The following is a 14,395-nucleotide window of genomic DNA, read 5'->3' as shown; positions in this document are numbered from 1 at the left end:
TGTAATCACGGCTAAGAATCCCAAATCCTTCGAGTTTGTGGAGATCAAACTTCGGTTTGAAGAGGATGGGCTGACGAGTATCCTCTTTCGACTATCCCTTCTCTCTCTCTCTCTCTCTCTCTCTCTCTCTCTGTCTTTCCCTCTCTATCTCTCTCTCTCTCTCTATCTCTCTTTCTCTCTCTCTCTCTCTCTCTCTCTCTCTCTCTCTCTCTCTCTCTCTCTCTCTCTCTCTCTTCTCCCTCTCTATCTCTCTCTCTCTCTCTATCTCTCTTTCTCTCTCTCTCTCTCTCTCTCTCTCTCTCTCTCTCTCTCTCTCTCTCTCTCTCTCTCTCTCTCTCTCTTTCACACGCGTCTCTTGTTCTCTATTTTCTCGTGTGTTGTTAGAGAGCGCAATCCGCAGATGTTCAAATCCCGTCTCACTCTCTATGAGCCAATGTCCCTGTCGCCTAGAGTTCACAAGCAGCACAATGTTGGCACGCAGCTTGTTATCAGGCACTAGCTTTTCTTTCCCTCAAGCTCACGAGCTCTGTCATGTACAGTCTCCAAAAGGTTCTCCTCGCACATTTGGACAAATCCAAGCCGGTGCCGAGGTTGTGGTGACAACCACCTGTATGAACGAGGAACGTCATGCGTCAAGCAAACTGGGTGCACTGCGATCGTGTGTTATTTAAATGTCTGTTTATTTGTCGTTAAACACTTTTTACATTGTTGTATAAATGATTGTCTTGATAACTTCTTACATTTTGTCAGAACTAGAATAGCATATCTGTTTATTAGACTGAAAGGTTTTGTTTAGGCTACATATTTCAGGCAATTAAACGAAAGAACGGTAAACAGGTTTAAGATGCATTTTATGAGCTGAGCGGAGTGAACATAACTTAGTTAACACGATTCTTTACGCACACGCTAGGCTACTTCTATAGCTAGCCTATATGGTACTGTGCACATCAATTAATTCGTGCATGTTTGACATAGGCACGCTTATCGTGTAGCAAGGTAGACAATAGTTTTAAAATAATTGAAGCACGCTAGTTGAATTCAAATGTACTTAATTATGTCGGTCATCATATGGAACATCTTGCATAATTTAATTGCCTCAACAGAAAAGATGCGCTGCGTAAAGTTAGGTAATAGGTAGGCTAGTTGCTTCCATGACTCGCACAGTGCTCGGGCAGGCGGAGGTTGCATGGAATGGTAGTGCATGTGGCATTGACACCGCAACTTCCATATTGGTCTTTGACCCTTTACCCTTGACCCCCCCCCCCCCACACACACACACACACACACACACACTCTCTCTCTCTCTCTCTCTCTCTCTCCCTATCTCTCTAAAACTCTGTTTTTACACTTGTGAATCGCATTTACAAGTCGGGTACTCTGTGTCTCGGAGCATCAGAGACCGAACATCCCACGCCTTTTAAAACTGCTTCTCTCCAGTCTGGCGCGTGTTCCGGCGGACGTCCGTCAACTCGCATAAGCATCCTTTGTGCGGGCAGGGAGAGAGAGAGAAGGGGAGAGAGAGAAATGGGGAGAGGGAGAGGGGGAGAGAGAGGGGGAGAGAGAGAGAGAGAGAGAGAGAGAGAGAGAGAGAGAGAGAGAGAGAGAGAGAGAGAGAGAGAGAGAGAGAGAGAAAAAAACATCACAAATGTGAGAGGTCAGAATAAGTCACGTTAATGACATGACTTGATGAGTTAGCGTCTTTAAAACTTTGCTCTTGGTGCACCTTGTCAGTCAGCAAGTTGGTACATAGATTGCACAGTAGCCTTAAGCAAGCGCAATAAATACAAATGCTAACATCTCCGGCTTTTAAAGTGACCTCAATCGATTCTCTAACGAGTGTCTTAAGGTGTGCAGAGGCTACTTCATGGCAGCATGGCAGTCTGGGTAATTGTTTCAGGCGTTGTTTGTATTTCAGGTGTACTCTAATCTGATGTGCTCATATCAGCAAGTGCGTGGTGTGCAGACATGTGAAGTTAGCAAGCAGCACGCACAGACAATCTGTCACATATACGCGCACATACTCACACCAGTCGTACAGACTCAGTAGATCTAAATTATACAGAAGAGGAGTGAGATCAGACTTTTCAAACACAGATTTAGAAGGTAAAAAATGATCTTGCCTCGGGACAAATGCCATTTTGACAACACATCAGGAGAGCCAGGCACGGTTTCCCTAAACTGGGTCAAAGTAGTGGAGATGATCTCATCATGGTGGATTGTTTGGTTGTCCTGAGTTTAGAATGGCAGACCCTACTTAAGTATACCCACAGAACAGTCATCTTAAGATTTGGGTGAATTATTTTGGTGTGCTGGGAAACGTCTAAAACGTATTTTGACGATAACTGCCACCCCGGCCGGCCCAAGCCTTTATGGGGCCTTGAGCAGAATGAATTTGGGGGCCCCTCCGAATTTGTATTACCATTAACATAATAATTAGATGTAGTCTTTTTTTTATTAATACATAAAATGTCTAAATTAAGATGTCATTTCATGTGCTCTTGGGGGCCCTCTGGTGGCCATGGTGGCCCTAAGCAGCCACTTAGTTCGCTTATGCCATTGGCCGGTTCTGCTGCCACCAATAGGTGTTGTCCCCCCTACATTCGTCCAATAGTTTCGGCAGACACTTCTGACACTTCAACAAAAGTCACAAGTAGTTTTCAACATACAGTAGCACTGTCACTGTCTAATTGTGACCATAACATGTATTTTGTACAAATTTAATTAAAAAAAGGCATTCCTATTTTAATCAGATTTTAATATCAATCACATAATCAATATCATGAACAAGACGTGAAGTGAGACAGCATACAACTTGAGTGGGTCATTGCAATGACATTGTGCATACATACATTGACGTTGATGCAATATATCTAAATTGCTACGGTGAACTAACATAAGTAAACATGTAAACATTCGAATACATACACAGATATGATACACAGATATGATATGGCTGACAATACATGGCTTTGTTATTGCTTATATCTCCATGTGCATTGATCTTACACAGCTAGGTATTGGGCGTTACAAACAGAGCCTTTGGGCCCAAATTCGGTGGATTACACAGTTGAACAGTAAATGTATGTACAGGTATAAGTTGTATAAGACAAGTATACGTTCAAAAGAGATTATTCTGAAACATCATTACTTGAGTAAGAAATCTGCCATCTGTTTGAGAGACTAAAAAGAGGTGGTGGTCCTGGGTGGGGGGGATCCAGTTTTAGGACTGTATTAGCTAGTGTGGTGCCCATGCGGTTAAGGGTAGGTTAAGGTTTTGTGTGTGTGAGTGTTTGTGTGCCTGTGTCTGTCTAGGGCGGAGTGGTTAGGTACATATTCAGTGCTGGAGTGAAGATGAGAACAGTGCCCAGGATAGACACAGTGAGGAAGGCCCACAGAAAGATCCGGTCCAACACCTGGGCTACGAACTTCCAATCCTGGACCACCTGGAGAGAGGAGGAGAGGAGGGAAACAGAAGACAGGGAGTGGGGGAAGGAAGGAGAGAGGGAGAAGAAGGACAAGAGAAAAGACGAGTAAAAACAAGCATTAATAGATCACAAAGCAAACAGAAGAGATGGGGGTTGAAAGGCAGACAAACAGGCAAAGGAATGGAAATATAGGATACTTTACTCCTCTCATACACACGCACCTCTCTGATGAAGTGCTCCTTCTTAATGTGCCGGCTGATGTAGCGGACAGAGTTGGTGGCTTTCTCCAGCATGGCCAGCCAGGCGTGATTGTCATCCTCCTTTCCAGGGCCGGCTCCTCTCTGTTGGTTTTGGCCCTGGCCCGACGCCGCCCTCTTCCCGGCAGCTCCACGGGGTTTCAACTCTGGGCTACGCAGCTCAATGTCTGGATAGTGGTACCTGGCAACAACCAGTACCTCAGTTGAGATGAACAAAGCCATTCATGATTCAATTCATAATCCGTGATTCATTACTCGATTTCCTGAAGAAAATTTCTATACACATACATTAGTTGTTTTATTTCCCGTTACCTGTCCGTGTGCCCTCTCATACAAAGCAGTCTGGGTAGCCTCTGGAGGAACAGAGTCTTTACCCAGGGGGCCATGGGGTGGTAGGTGGCAGACGAGCGGTGGTGCACGTTGATAACGAAGACGGTGACGATGATGGAGAAGGTGACGAAGATCATGATGAATAGCAGGTACTCGCCGATGAGCGGGATGACCTTGGAGGACGACGGGATGATCTCCTCGATCACGAGCAGGAAGACGGTGAGCGACACCAGGACGGAGGTGGACAGCGAGAGCTTCTCGCCCTCGTCCGAGGGCAGGTAGAACACGAGCACGGTGAGGAAGGACAGGCCCAGGCACGGGATGATGAGGAAGAGCGTGTAGAAGAGCGGCAGCCTCTTCAGGATGAAGGAGTACGTCAGGAACGGGTACCAGTACACGCCGTCATGCCGGCTGCCCGTGGCCCCCGTGGCGTTGAGGATCTGCCACTCGCCGTTGTCGAAGAAGTCCTTGCGGTCCACGTAGTGGTCGATGAGGACCAGGTCCACCATGTTGCCGTCGTAGGTCCACGAGCCAAACTTCATGGGGCAGTTCTGTCGGTCGAAGGGGAAGAAGGTGACGTCCATGGTGCAGGAGGACTTGTAGCTGGCCGGCGGGCGCCACACGATGGTGCCGTCCGAGCGCACGATGGCCTTGGTCATGAGCGAGCCCTCAAATCGTCCGTCGGCACTAGTCGGTTGAGAGGGGGTGGGGTGCAAAGACAGGGCAGAGAGCGAGGGGAGAGGGGAGTGGGGGTGATCAGTCAAGGGAAGGGGAGGGTTGGTTTGGAAACAGAACATGTAGTTGGTGAAGGAAGAGGTGGCATTGGAAGCCAGTTATACCAAACCATCGGCCTCACACACAACTAAATACTACTACTATAAAAATCATAATGAATGAATTTAGCAGATGCTTTTCTCTATAGCTACGTACAGTACGGATGGGGGGGATTGTATCAAGTGCTCTAACCACTGAGCTATACCTTCACACCTACTTTAGTAAATAATAAAAGTCTGTGGTTTCTAGGTATGGAACATACTTTTCATACAGGACGATGTCCGGCAGCCATATTGTCTCGGAGGGAACTCTGATGGAAGTGATTCCTCCATAGTCATTTGGGTCCCATTTCAGCTTTACATCCACCCACTCCTGCAATGACACCACACACCAACCCCAAACAACACACCCCAACAACGCACACACACCACCCAAAACCACACACACACACACACACCACCCAAAACCACACACACACACACCACCCAAAACACACACCACAACCACACACCACCCCAAACCACAAATGAGACACACAGATAAAACAATGCAATACAACAGGAAACAAGTTCATGAGAAACTATTCATAATAATGTATTCCATAAATAATAATAATTTATTCCAACAAACTCATGGGTAGGACAAACAAATTGAACAGTGAATTGTTTCTTACCTGCCATAGCCAGACATTGGTGGTCATAAGCTGGTTCTTCTCATCCTGCGAGAGACAGAGAAAGATGGTTAGGACAGCCACACTAACAACTACAATGTGGACACATGGCCAGGAGAGGGCAGTATGAGACCACATTTCTATGTGGGTGTGTCATCGCATATTAAGTTAGTCACTGTGTGACACATTGTGTGTGCGTGTGCATGTGTGTGTGTCTGTGTCTAGAAGCCAGTGTAAATAATGCATGCTATCTGGCTCTTCTCGGCCCAATGGTCCCATTAGTTTCTTTGCTGTAGAAAGATGCCCACTTTAGATTCTCTCTCTCTCTCTCGCGCTCTCTCCCGCTTTCAAAGTAACCACCTTTCTTCCATCTCTCTCTCTCCTATTTTTCTTGTCCTCACCTCTCATCCATGACATCCCTATCATTACTAAACCACCTATCTTTCTCTACCCTTCCCTCCCTCTGTACTCCCCTTCACCTCCCGAAACAACCACTCTCCCTAATCTCTGCCACTCCTCCTGTGTTTTCTGTCCACCTCTCCATCCTTCTAAATAACTATGTCTCTAACCGCTGTCCTCCCCTTCTCCTCCCTGAGAATAGGCTCTTTATCTCTCTTCTCTCCTCCCCCTGTTCCTCCCTGCTCTCTAAACAAGCATGTCTTTCTGGTCCTTCTCCTCTCCTTTTCTTAGTCCTTTTCCCTAAACTCTGTGCCTGCTGAGCCAGACATGAGATGTCTGGACTAAGAGTTGACCATATGGGGTGCACCATGGACAGCTCCCTGGAGAGAAAGTGACACCTGTTTGCATAGGACTTCAGCACCATGGTCAGCTTTGCAAAAATACAGAAATGCCTGTTGTTCAGGCACCACGGACAGCTCTCCTGTCGCGCATGCATCACTATGCAATGGATGTTCAGCACCATGGACAGCTCCACCATAAGCGTGGGTCCTCACCACATCGACCAGCTGTGAGATCTTGAGTCCAAAGCGTACTGTGATGGTGTCGTTGGCGTGCAGGACGGGCCGCACCCACTTCTGGTACCCACGGAAGAGGTTCTTCAGCAATGCATCCTCCATTTCCGCCAGGGATACAAAGTCCTCTGGAGCTGAGGGGTGGGGGTCAAGAAAGGCATAGGTGAGCGTGTGACTCACACACACACACACACACAACCTGCTCACTTCCCTGTGTCTCCAAAGGTGGGTGGAATATTTAATTAGGTTAATTTTGGATGCAGAACACACATACACACACACACCGAACTGACAGTCTGCTCTGGCTCAGAGAACACCTCATGGCTCCCCAGGCTGACGAAACGATCACAGTGACATGATCACCTCTGACAAGGCACTCGCCAGGGAAGACTAGTCGAGCACAGAGTGGCATGTGCAGCCAACCACTGGACAGACATGGTAAACATGGAGAAAGTAATACAACTCTTACAGCACATGCAGACAGACCGCTTCCCTACAGGAGGCAACTATAGAACCATATGTTCAGTTACCAATTAGTTATCAAGAGCAGGTGTGTATTTATATGCTATTTGTGCAGTGTACCAAAGATGTATACATACATATTACAAATGATAAACTATGACATTTTGACTGAAAATTTGAAGAAGAAAAAAATACTGGTGGAGAACAGATTGGACATGAAGTTGCCTTAATGTTTAGTAACATGGAAAATATGAAATTGTGTAAAGAAAATAATTGACACTGATTTGATGTGGGTACTGTATGATTCTTGGTCCTTCCAGCAGTATTTGTGTCAGAACTGTTCCAGTGTGTATGAACTGTTTCAGTGTGTATTGAGAGTGACTGTCTGGATGTATGACTGTGTGGAGCCTGGAGACTGGACGAGAGGCTTAAAGCGCTCACTGGCATTAGAGAGGGATATTTGGCAGTGGCTTTGCCTTTGGAGACATGGACAGAGAAAGAGGGAAAGAGAGAGAAGGAGGAGGGGGGGGGGGCAAAGATTATGGAGTTGAGCCTGAGTTCCATGCTGTCTGTCCAATACTCTCTCATCTGAAAGAACAGGGAGAGTGAGAGAAGAGAATAAAGGGAGAATTTGAAAGGGAGGTTGGAGAGGGGGAGAAGGGGGAAGGAGAGAGAAATAAACTGTAATAAAAGAGGTCCAGATAGGGAACAGAGAGACAGAGTCTAGGAGGGATGAGAGCAGGAGGCCTGAAAGAGAAAAATTGGAATCTAGTGGCCCAAACTAAGAGCATTGTGGAGAGATGGAGGGAAGGGGGGTGGAGAAAGACACAGAGAGAGTGGGAATTGTGTGAGAAGGAATTGAGGCCAGAGAGGGAGAATACCTTTGTTTGTAATGCTGTGTGTGTGTCTCTCTCCCTCCTCCATCAAACCTCTCTGCCTTTCCTCTTCCTTTATAGACCCCCACACGTACATACCACAAGCACACACCTCAGAACTGCCACAATAAATACAGCCAATGAACAGATAGATCAGAGAAACGAATGGGGTGATGAAAAAAGGGGTGAAGGTGTGGGAGAGGTTTTAGTCATTAGAAACTGACTGTCAGATTTACTGCTTGGGACCAGAATATCAAACACACACACACACACACACACACACTATAGCACATAAACCACTCTGGATAGCCCGTATAGCTTGGCCCAGAGTCTGTGTGAGATACTGTACACTACCACGTTACCCCGCATTGCATCAGTTCATTGCCATAAAGGTGAAATTTAAAACACGGATTAAGCTACAATACAACCTTATCTAACGTTGTCTAGACACCTCTACCTGACAAACCTAGATTTACTGGAACTTTGGACAACTAAGATGATACATAAATGTATGTATTTTTCATACATTTATTTTTCAAGTGTGTGTGTGTGTGTGTGTGTGTAAGCTTCCAGTGTGTGTAAGTAGAGGTAACCGACAGTATTGATTTTGGGCTGGTTAGGGGGATGGGGATCACATAAGTGATTGAATTAGGATGCAGGGGACATTGTGTGTGCGTGTGTGTCGGTGCAACGGAGTAAAATTGTGGCTTTGTTCATTGATCAGCATGGGCACACAGCTTGTGCATGAGTTCTCTACTAAAGGTCATAGTGTACTTTTAACTTTTAAATGAGTGTGTGCGTTTACAGAAGTGTGTAGAGTTGTCCACAGAACTTTGTCAGTGATGGATCTAGACAGGGGAGACCCAGCGCTCAGATTACACCCCCACCTGAGCTCATCTAAATCTCCCTATGGGACAGACGATAGTATATTGACAATGTTACTGTGGCACCATCTGTTCACTGTGGAGTCACAACAGGAGAAACTTCTAGAAGGGGAATTCACAACACTCCTGTGAGCTAGTCTAAGGTCCCCACCATTGCAAAGCCATTATCCAGTTGCATCGGGGTGGATGGCTTTCTAAATATATCCAGTGCAACTGTGGACACAGGATGGAGTCATTCCGCGGCACAAAATGGTGGCCGTGCATCATGGCTCACAACCTCTAGACACAAATACCAGATGTGTGTTTGTGACCTTCCTTTTACTCCCCAACTAAACAGTATTTTTCTGAGAATTAAACAGGACAAGTACCCCACCGGGAGTTGTCACTTTTTAAAAAGATGAACCCCCTAATCTCCCCTTGAGGCAAGGTGTGTGTATCTGTGTGCACAGTCAAAATTATGAACCTACACATCCTCTCCCAGTCCAGTGTAGATCCAATAGTCAGAGGGGTAGGGTTTATTTTGTGTTCCATGGGTGGGTGTGTTCTCTATGGACACTTCATGTCTGTTTACAGTCAGACCTGTGGGGCTTGTTGCTGCTACACTGACAGTCCTGTGCAACACCTTAGCCATGACTGCTCATACAGGACAGGACTGGGGGCTGAACGGCGTCCGAGGTCAATAAATCACTTCTATTGAACTGTCATCCCCATCAACATTAAACGTATAGACACACACAGCAAAAACACATACACACAGTGTCATACATAACATAACATAACACATGCAGTCTAATAAATACACATACAAAACCTTGACAGGCAGGATGCATGCTACTGTATCTCCAGATTGCTTCCTGATTGTAGTGGTACCAAGGCTCAGCTTGGAGGAGGCATTACTTAGCCACACATAGAGATCATGAATTGCATTTATTGTTAGTTAATATGGCTGTCTAGTAATTGTTTGGGATGGAAATATTTGTTTGCTTGAACAAGGACATGAGGAGTGCTTTGCCTCACCCCGGGAGGGCGCTGCGTGCACTGCCGTTAAATAAATAAATCAACATTGTATTATTCGTAGGTTCTCTTTGAGTCGGTTACATTAATTAAACTGGCCCTCTTGTATTCCAATCAGCTACCTGAGCTGCCCACGCCACTCTCCTTTCGGCATTTGAACGGTCCGTTTGTTTTGAGTGGTTTTCGGGTCCTAGTCAGTACTGATCTAAAAACCTACAATGGATGCATCAGATTCACGTGCATTTAAATTATTCCACACGATTCAACCCACAGAAACTGTTTTAGGTTTAGTTTGATCAGATAGCCTAGATATGATTCATAACGTCGGCGGCAGGTTAACCATCATGCCAAGCCAGCCCTTCTTACCTTCGATCGTCGCATCACCGATGGCGAAGGACACACATACTAGAATGACTGTAAACTTCATTCTCGCTATCACACCTCGAATATTCAGTTTGTCTTCACGGCAGATTATATCATTTTCTAAGCGTGCAGTACCGTCGCATGTATAGCACTTCACAAGGCGACAACGATCACTCGGTTTTATCACCAAGGGGCACGCATGGCAGCCCACTCCAGAACGATGTAACGTTTAAATAATGAACGACGGAACGGTATAGCGATGGTGTACTCCGTTTTGTCCGACGCCGACTGCTTTCCCCTCCTCCATCGTATGTTTCGCACGGCGTTTCTGTTCTGTCCCGTAGTGGATGATACTGCTGTCCAGTGGTGGATGCTCAGGATCCGGTGAACGGTTAGAACGGAGGGGGTTGACCCTGGCGTGGATAAGTACGCGGAAAGACTGCGGACTATAACTGCCTACGCAGCGCCGTAATATTGCAGAATGGCAGGAGAAGAAAAAGTTTCAAAACAGCCGCGTTACTATTTATCAATAGATCAGCTTATTGGAAACAAAATCACATGGTGTGTAGTGAACGCAATGTAGGGTTTTGCCCTAGTGAACGCAATGTATGGTTTTGCTCTATGTAATTGTCAATAAGCAAAATTATAGACACACAGAAGGCCTTGTAGCTTATCCGGAAGCATTGAAACCCCCTTTATATTACTTGGCTCGCTTTTATGAGGAGATGAACGATATTGCCAATTGTCTGTTCTCTTGTATGACATCCCACCCATAGCCTAGTTAAAAGCAGTGATCTATGGAACATTTTCCAGGTTCCCCTCACTGACTTTTACAAGCATGAGTGTTCGCATAAGTGTATGTGTGAGTGTATCACTATCACTGTATGTGTGTGTGTGTGTGTGTGTGTGTGTGTGTGTGTGTGTGTGTGTGTGTGTGTGTTTGTGTGTGTGTGTTAAACAATACTGGTCCTTTTGGTGTACTGAGTTCTGTGCTAACTGTTTTGCAGTTAAACCACAAGAAAAAAAGAAAGGAAGATGAAACCTCAATGAATGTCTCAAATTAAACTGTATCTGAGATTTAGCCACAAATCTATGTGTATTCCCCCATGTAAACCCCATTACCACTTAATGTAAATATACAGTAGTACAGTGAATTATAAGTTATATCATGTATGTTAGATGACAGACACAGTGGTCAACAAGAAGTGTTTTCTTATATTGAATATAAATACAGTAGACCACGATAAAGGATTAAACCTACCAGGGAAATGTTTTACTGTAGTTAAATTAAGTAATATTGAAATAAAGAACTGTGCTGTACCAAGTCATATTAGGCAATGTTATGGTAGCATCTGCCGCTGTAACCTAACCAAGCTGCATTGAGGATTAATGAAGAGTGAATGAATGTGTGACAGCGAGAGAAAATGAGAATGACAGAGAGACTGACGACACAGAGAGAGAGAGAGAGAGAGAGAGAGAGAGAGAGAGACAGAGAAAGAGAGAGAGAGAGAGGGCACAGGCAGTTTAACTTCGGTTCATTTGCACTCTGTCTCATTTATTCAGGCAATTAAAAGAGAGGTCTAGTAAACAACGGCCGCTGGCCTGACGTTGAAGCTTGCACCTCTCTCCATCTCCATCCATCACTTGTCTCTCTCTCTCTCTCTCTCTCTCTCTCTCTCTCTCTCTCTCTCTCTGTCTACTATCCCCCCTTTCTCTCTGCTAATTAAGTTTGTGCCAACAGCAGCTGGGAGTCGAACAGCGAGGGGTATCACTTCACACACACATGCACACGCACACACACACACACACACACACACTTTCCTTGATAACACTTTAGTGTTTGGAGCCTGTCTGCATGGGCTTGTCTAATACATTTGAGCGCTCAGTGATCAAACACACGTGGTGCTCAGGCAGATGATCCAGGTCCTCTGGCCGCCACGGCCTGTCCAGAGGGAGCACACGCACACGCATGCGCTCATGTATGTTCACTGTGTAGACACACACACGGTCAGACATGTGAACTTCATAGACACACGCACGCAGTCACATGTGGAAACCGTATAGACACAGTGCCGTGCATTCATGTCTATAAATTGCACAGACACACAAGTAGTCATGCATGAAGACACACTAATTCAAGTATGTAACTGTATTGACACATTCATCCATGTGCACGGTCTAAACACACACACAATAGGATGCACGCATTACTGTCATTACGTCTCTCTTTTCCTCTATTCCAAACGGTGTGTTCTGAATTACTATCAGCTCCACAAAACAGTTTACAGTATTATCCGTATGCAAATGTTTGATAATGGACAGGTGATCTGTTGAATTTGAACCTCCGTTCCCCCATCATGCTTTCACACGGAAGCTTCCCTGAGAGCTGTTATCCAAAACATCCTTTCTCCCACCAGATGTGAACATGGCTAATGTCGCGTAACCTTCTGAACCATGCCGCCGGATAAACAAAGCAGCCCAATCAAAATGGGCGCTTGGAAGCGTTGCTAAACAGTGTATGTGTGTGTGTGTTTACCGTACTGATGAAAGCATTTGCAGGATCACCGTGGATTTTCTGCTGATGGCACACACACAACGATGTGAGGCGATTTGTTGTGGTGCATTAGCTAGTTTGCTGAGAGATGATGCATGTGTTTCTGCCCTGGTGTCTGGACATGGTGGTTTACAGAGCTACAGTATGACAGACTGTTGTAGTCAGATGGAGAGAAAGGGACATAGATCTTGTTTTCCATGTGTACACAATCCCACTTAGACAGAGAAAAGGAGAGAGAAAAGAGAGAGAGAAACAGTGAGAGAGAGAAAGATAGAACAGGAGCAGGTGTTTGGTCATTGGTGACTGGAGAGGTAGTGAGCCAAAGACTGTGACCGGCATCTTTAATGGTGTGTGTGTGTTCAGCTGGACGACTCGGTCCCAAGGGTGGGTACAGGTGAGAGAAAACTGAGTGTAATGCTGCTACTCAACATAGCTGATCTCAGGTCAGATTTAGATTTCTCCCCAAAAACGCCTCAAGTAAGGTTTGGGAGACACAAAGCTGATCCAAGATCGGTCCCTCTGGCAACCCCCAAGGCTGACCTCCAAGTTCTTCCTCAGAGATGAAAGTATGGATGATATGAATAACTTGAAGTGGTGGATGAAAGAAAAACTATTTTTTCTCCCCAGATACAAAAGAGACCAACTATGTTAACTTTAACTCAAGTGTCTGTCCAGATGGGGTTTTAATGTGCACCTTTGGGCACAAGTCAGAATATCTCTTTTCCAAGGAAGGTGACCTCTGGGTTAAGGGGACGTACTTGAGTTCTGTTTGACCATCTGGGCTTGCCGTAGTGGAGCTGGAGTTTAGACAACAAAGGGAGTTCAAGGAAGGAATATGTCTTGTCTTGCATGTCAATTGCCATGGAGACCGCAGAGAGATAGAGAGAGGGAAAAAAGGAACTGAATCAGAATAAGAGAGTGAGAAAGAAGGAAAGCAAGATTGTGGTTAAGTTCAAATAAAGAAAGATGTGAGAGTTCCAAAGAGAGAGAGAGAGAGAGAGAGAGAGAGAGAGAGAGAGAGAGAGAGAGAGAGAGAGAGAGAGAGGGAGAGACAGAAATAAAGAAAGAAAGAAACATAGAAAGAACAGACAGAGAGAAAGAATAAGATCCATCCATGTTTATGACCATGTGATGAGCCATATTTTCTGCCCCAGTTGCTAAGGTAGCCAGGAGCATCTGGGGTGGTGGGTTCTCTTTCGCTTTGCGAAAGAGAGAACCCGAGGTGGCGTGCCGCTAGCTGGTCGATTCCTAATGTGGTGGAACAAAAGGATATCTGGAAGATGGGAAGACCAGCACATGCCCATGGCCAGGGGGATGAGGGAATGAGAGGGAAGGGGGTAGAGGGGTCAAGGGACAGAAGGAGGAGAAGGATGCATTGGGCTCCATACCAGGCCATGGTCCTATACCATGAAAAGAACATATCAGAAGAGATAGAAAGATGATGGAGGAATAAAGGGATAAAGAAAGAGAAGGATGGAGGCAAAGTCATTCACGGTAGGCCTGAAAACAACACATAAGGTTACAGAGGGATAGAAGAAACGAGGAATGGAGGGATGTAAGAATATTATTCTGCAGCAGACCTGTAGATCAGTACATGCTGTGACCAGGGGGGATGGACGGATGAAGGGATGGAAGGATGAAAAGACAGAACGATAGAAGGATTGACTAAGATTGTTTTATCTATTGCAAAGAGTTCCCCCCACACACACACACACACACACACACGCCAGGTCAAAAGGTGAAAAACACAGCTCTCACTTTGATCCTCTTCCAGGTAATCTATTGAAGCGGTCGCAAATGCTGGATGAGGTATGGT

At 45.6% G+C, this 14,395-nt stretch overlaps 1 protein-coding gene across 1 annotated transcript; it reads right to left on the bottom strand.

The window, feature by feature from the left end:
* Positions 1-2,795: 2,795 nt before the first annotated feature.
* Positions 2,796-10,373, bottom strand: LOC146236704 (neuronal acetylcholine receptor subunit non-alpha-3-like). The gene is made up of 7 exons (XM_084686540.1): positions 10,029-10,373; positions 6,410-6,561; positions 5,460-5,504; positions 5,049-5,158; positions 3,995-4,699; positions 3,647-3,863; positions 2,796-3,443 (listed from the first exon to the last, which is right to left on the bottom strand). Exons 1-7 carry the CDS (start codon positions 10,087-10,089, stop codon positions 3,309-3,311), a joined length of 1,425 nt encoding a protein of 474 aa, XP_084542666.1. The 5' UTR covers positions 10,090-10,373; the 3' UTR covers positions 2,796-3,308.
* Between the last annotated feature and the right edge of the window lie 4,022 nt (positions 10,374-14,395).

The sequence above is a fragment of the Hypomesus nipponensis genome, chromosome 22 (assembly GCF_054491055.1).
Source record: "Hypomesus nipponensis isolate SF chromosome 22, ASM5449105v1, whole genome shotgun sequence".
In the NCBI taxonomy this organism is placed as follows: Eukaryota; Metazoa; Chordata; class Actinopteri; order Osmeriformes; family Osmeridae; genus Hypomesus; species Hypomesus nipponensis.
The sequence above is the reverse complement of the archived record's forward strand: the minus strand, read 5'-3'. Positions and strand labels throughout refer to the sequence as shown.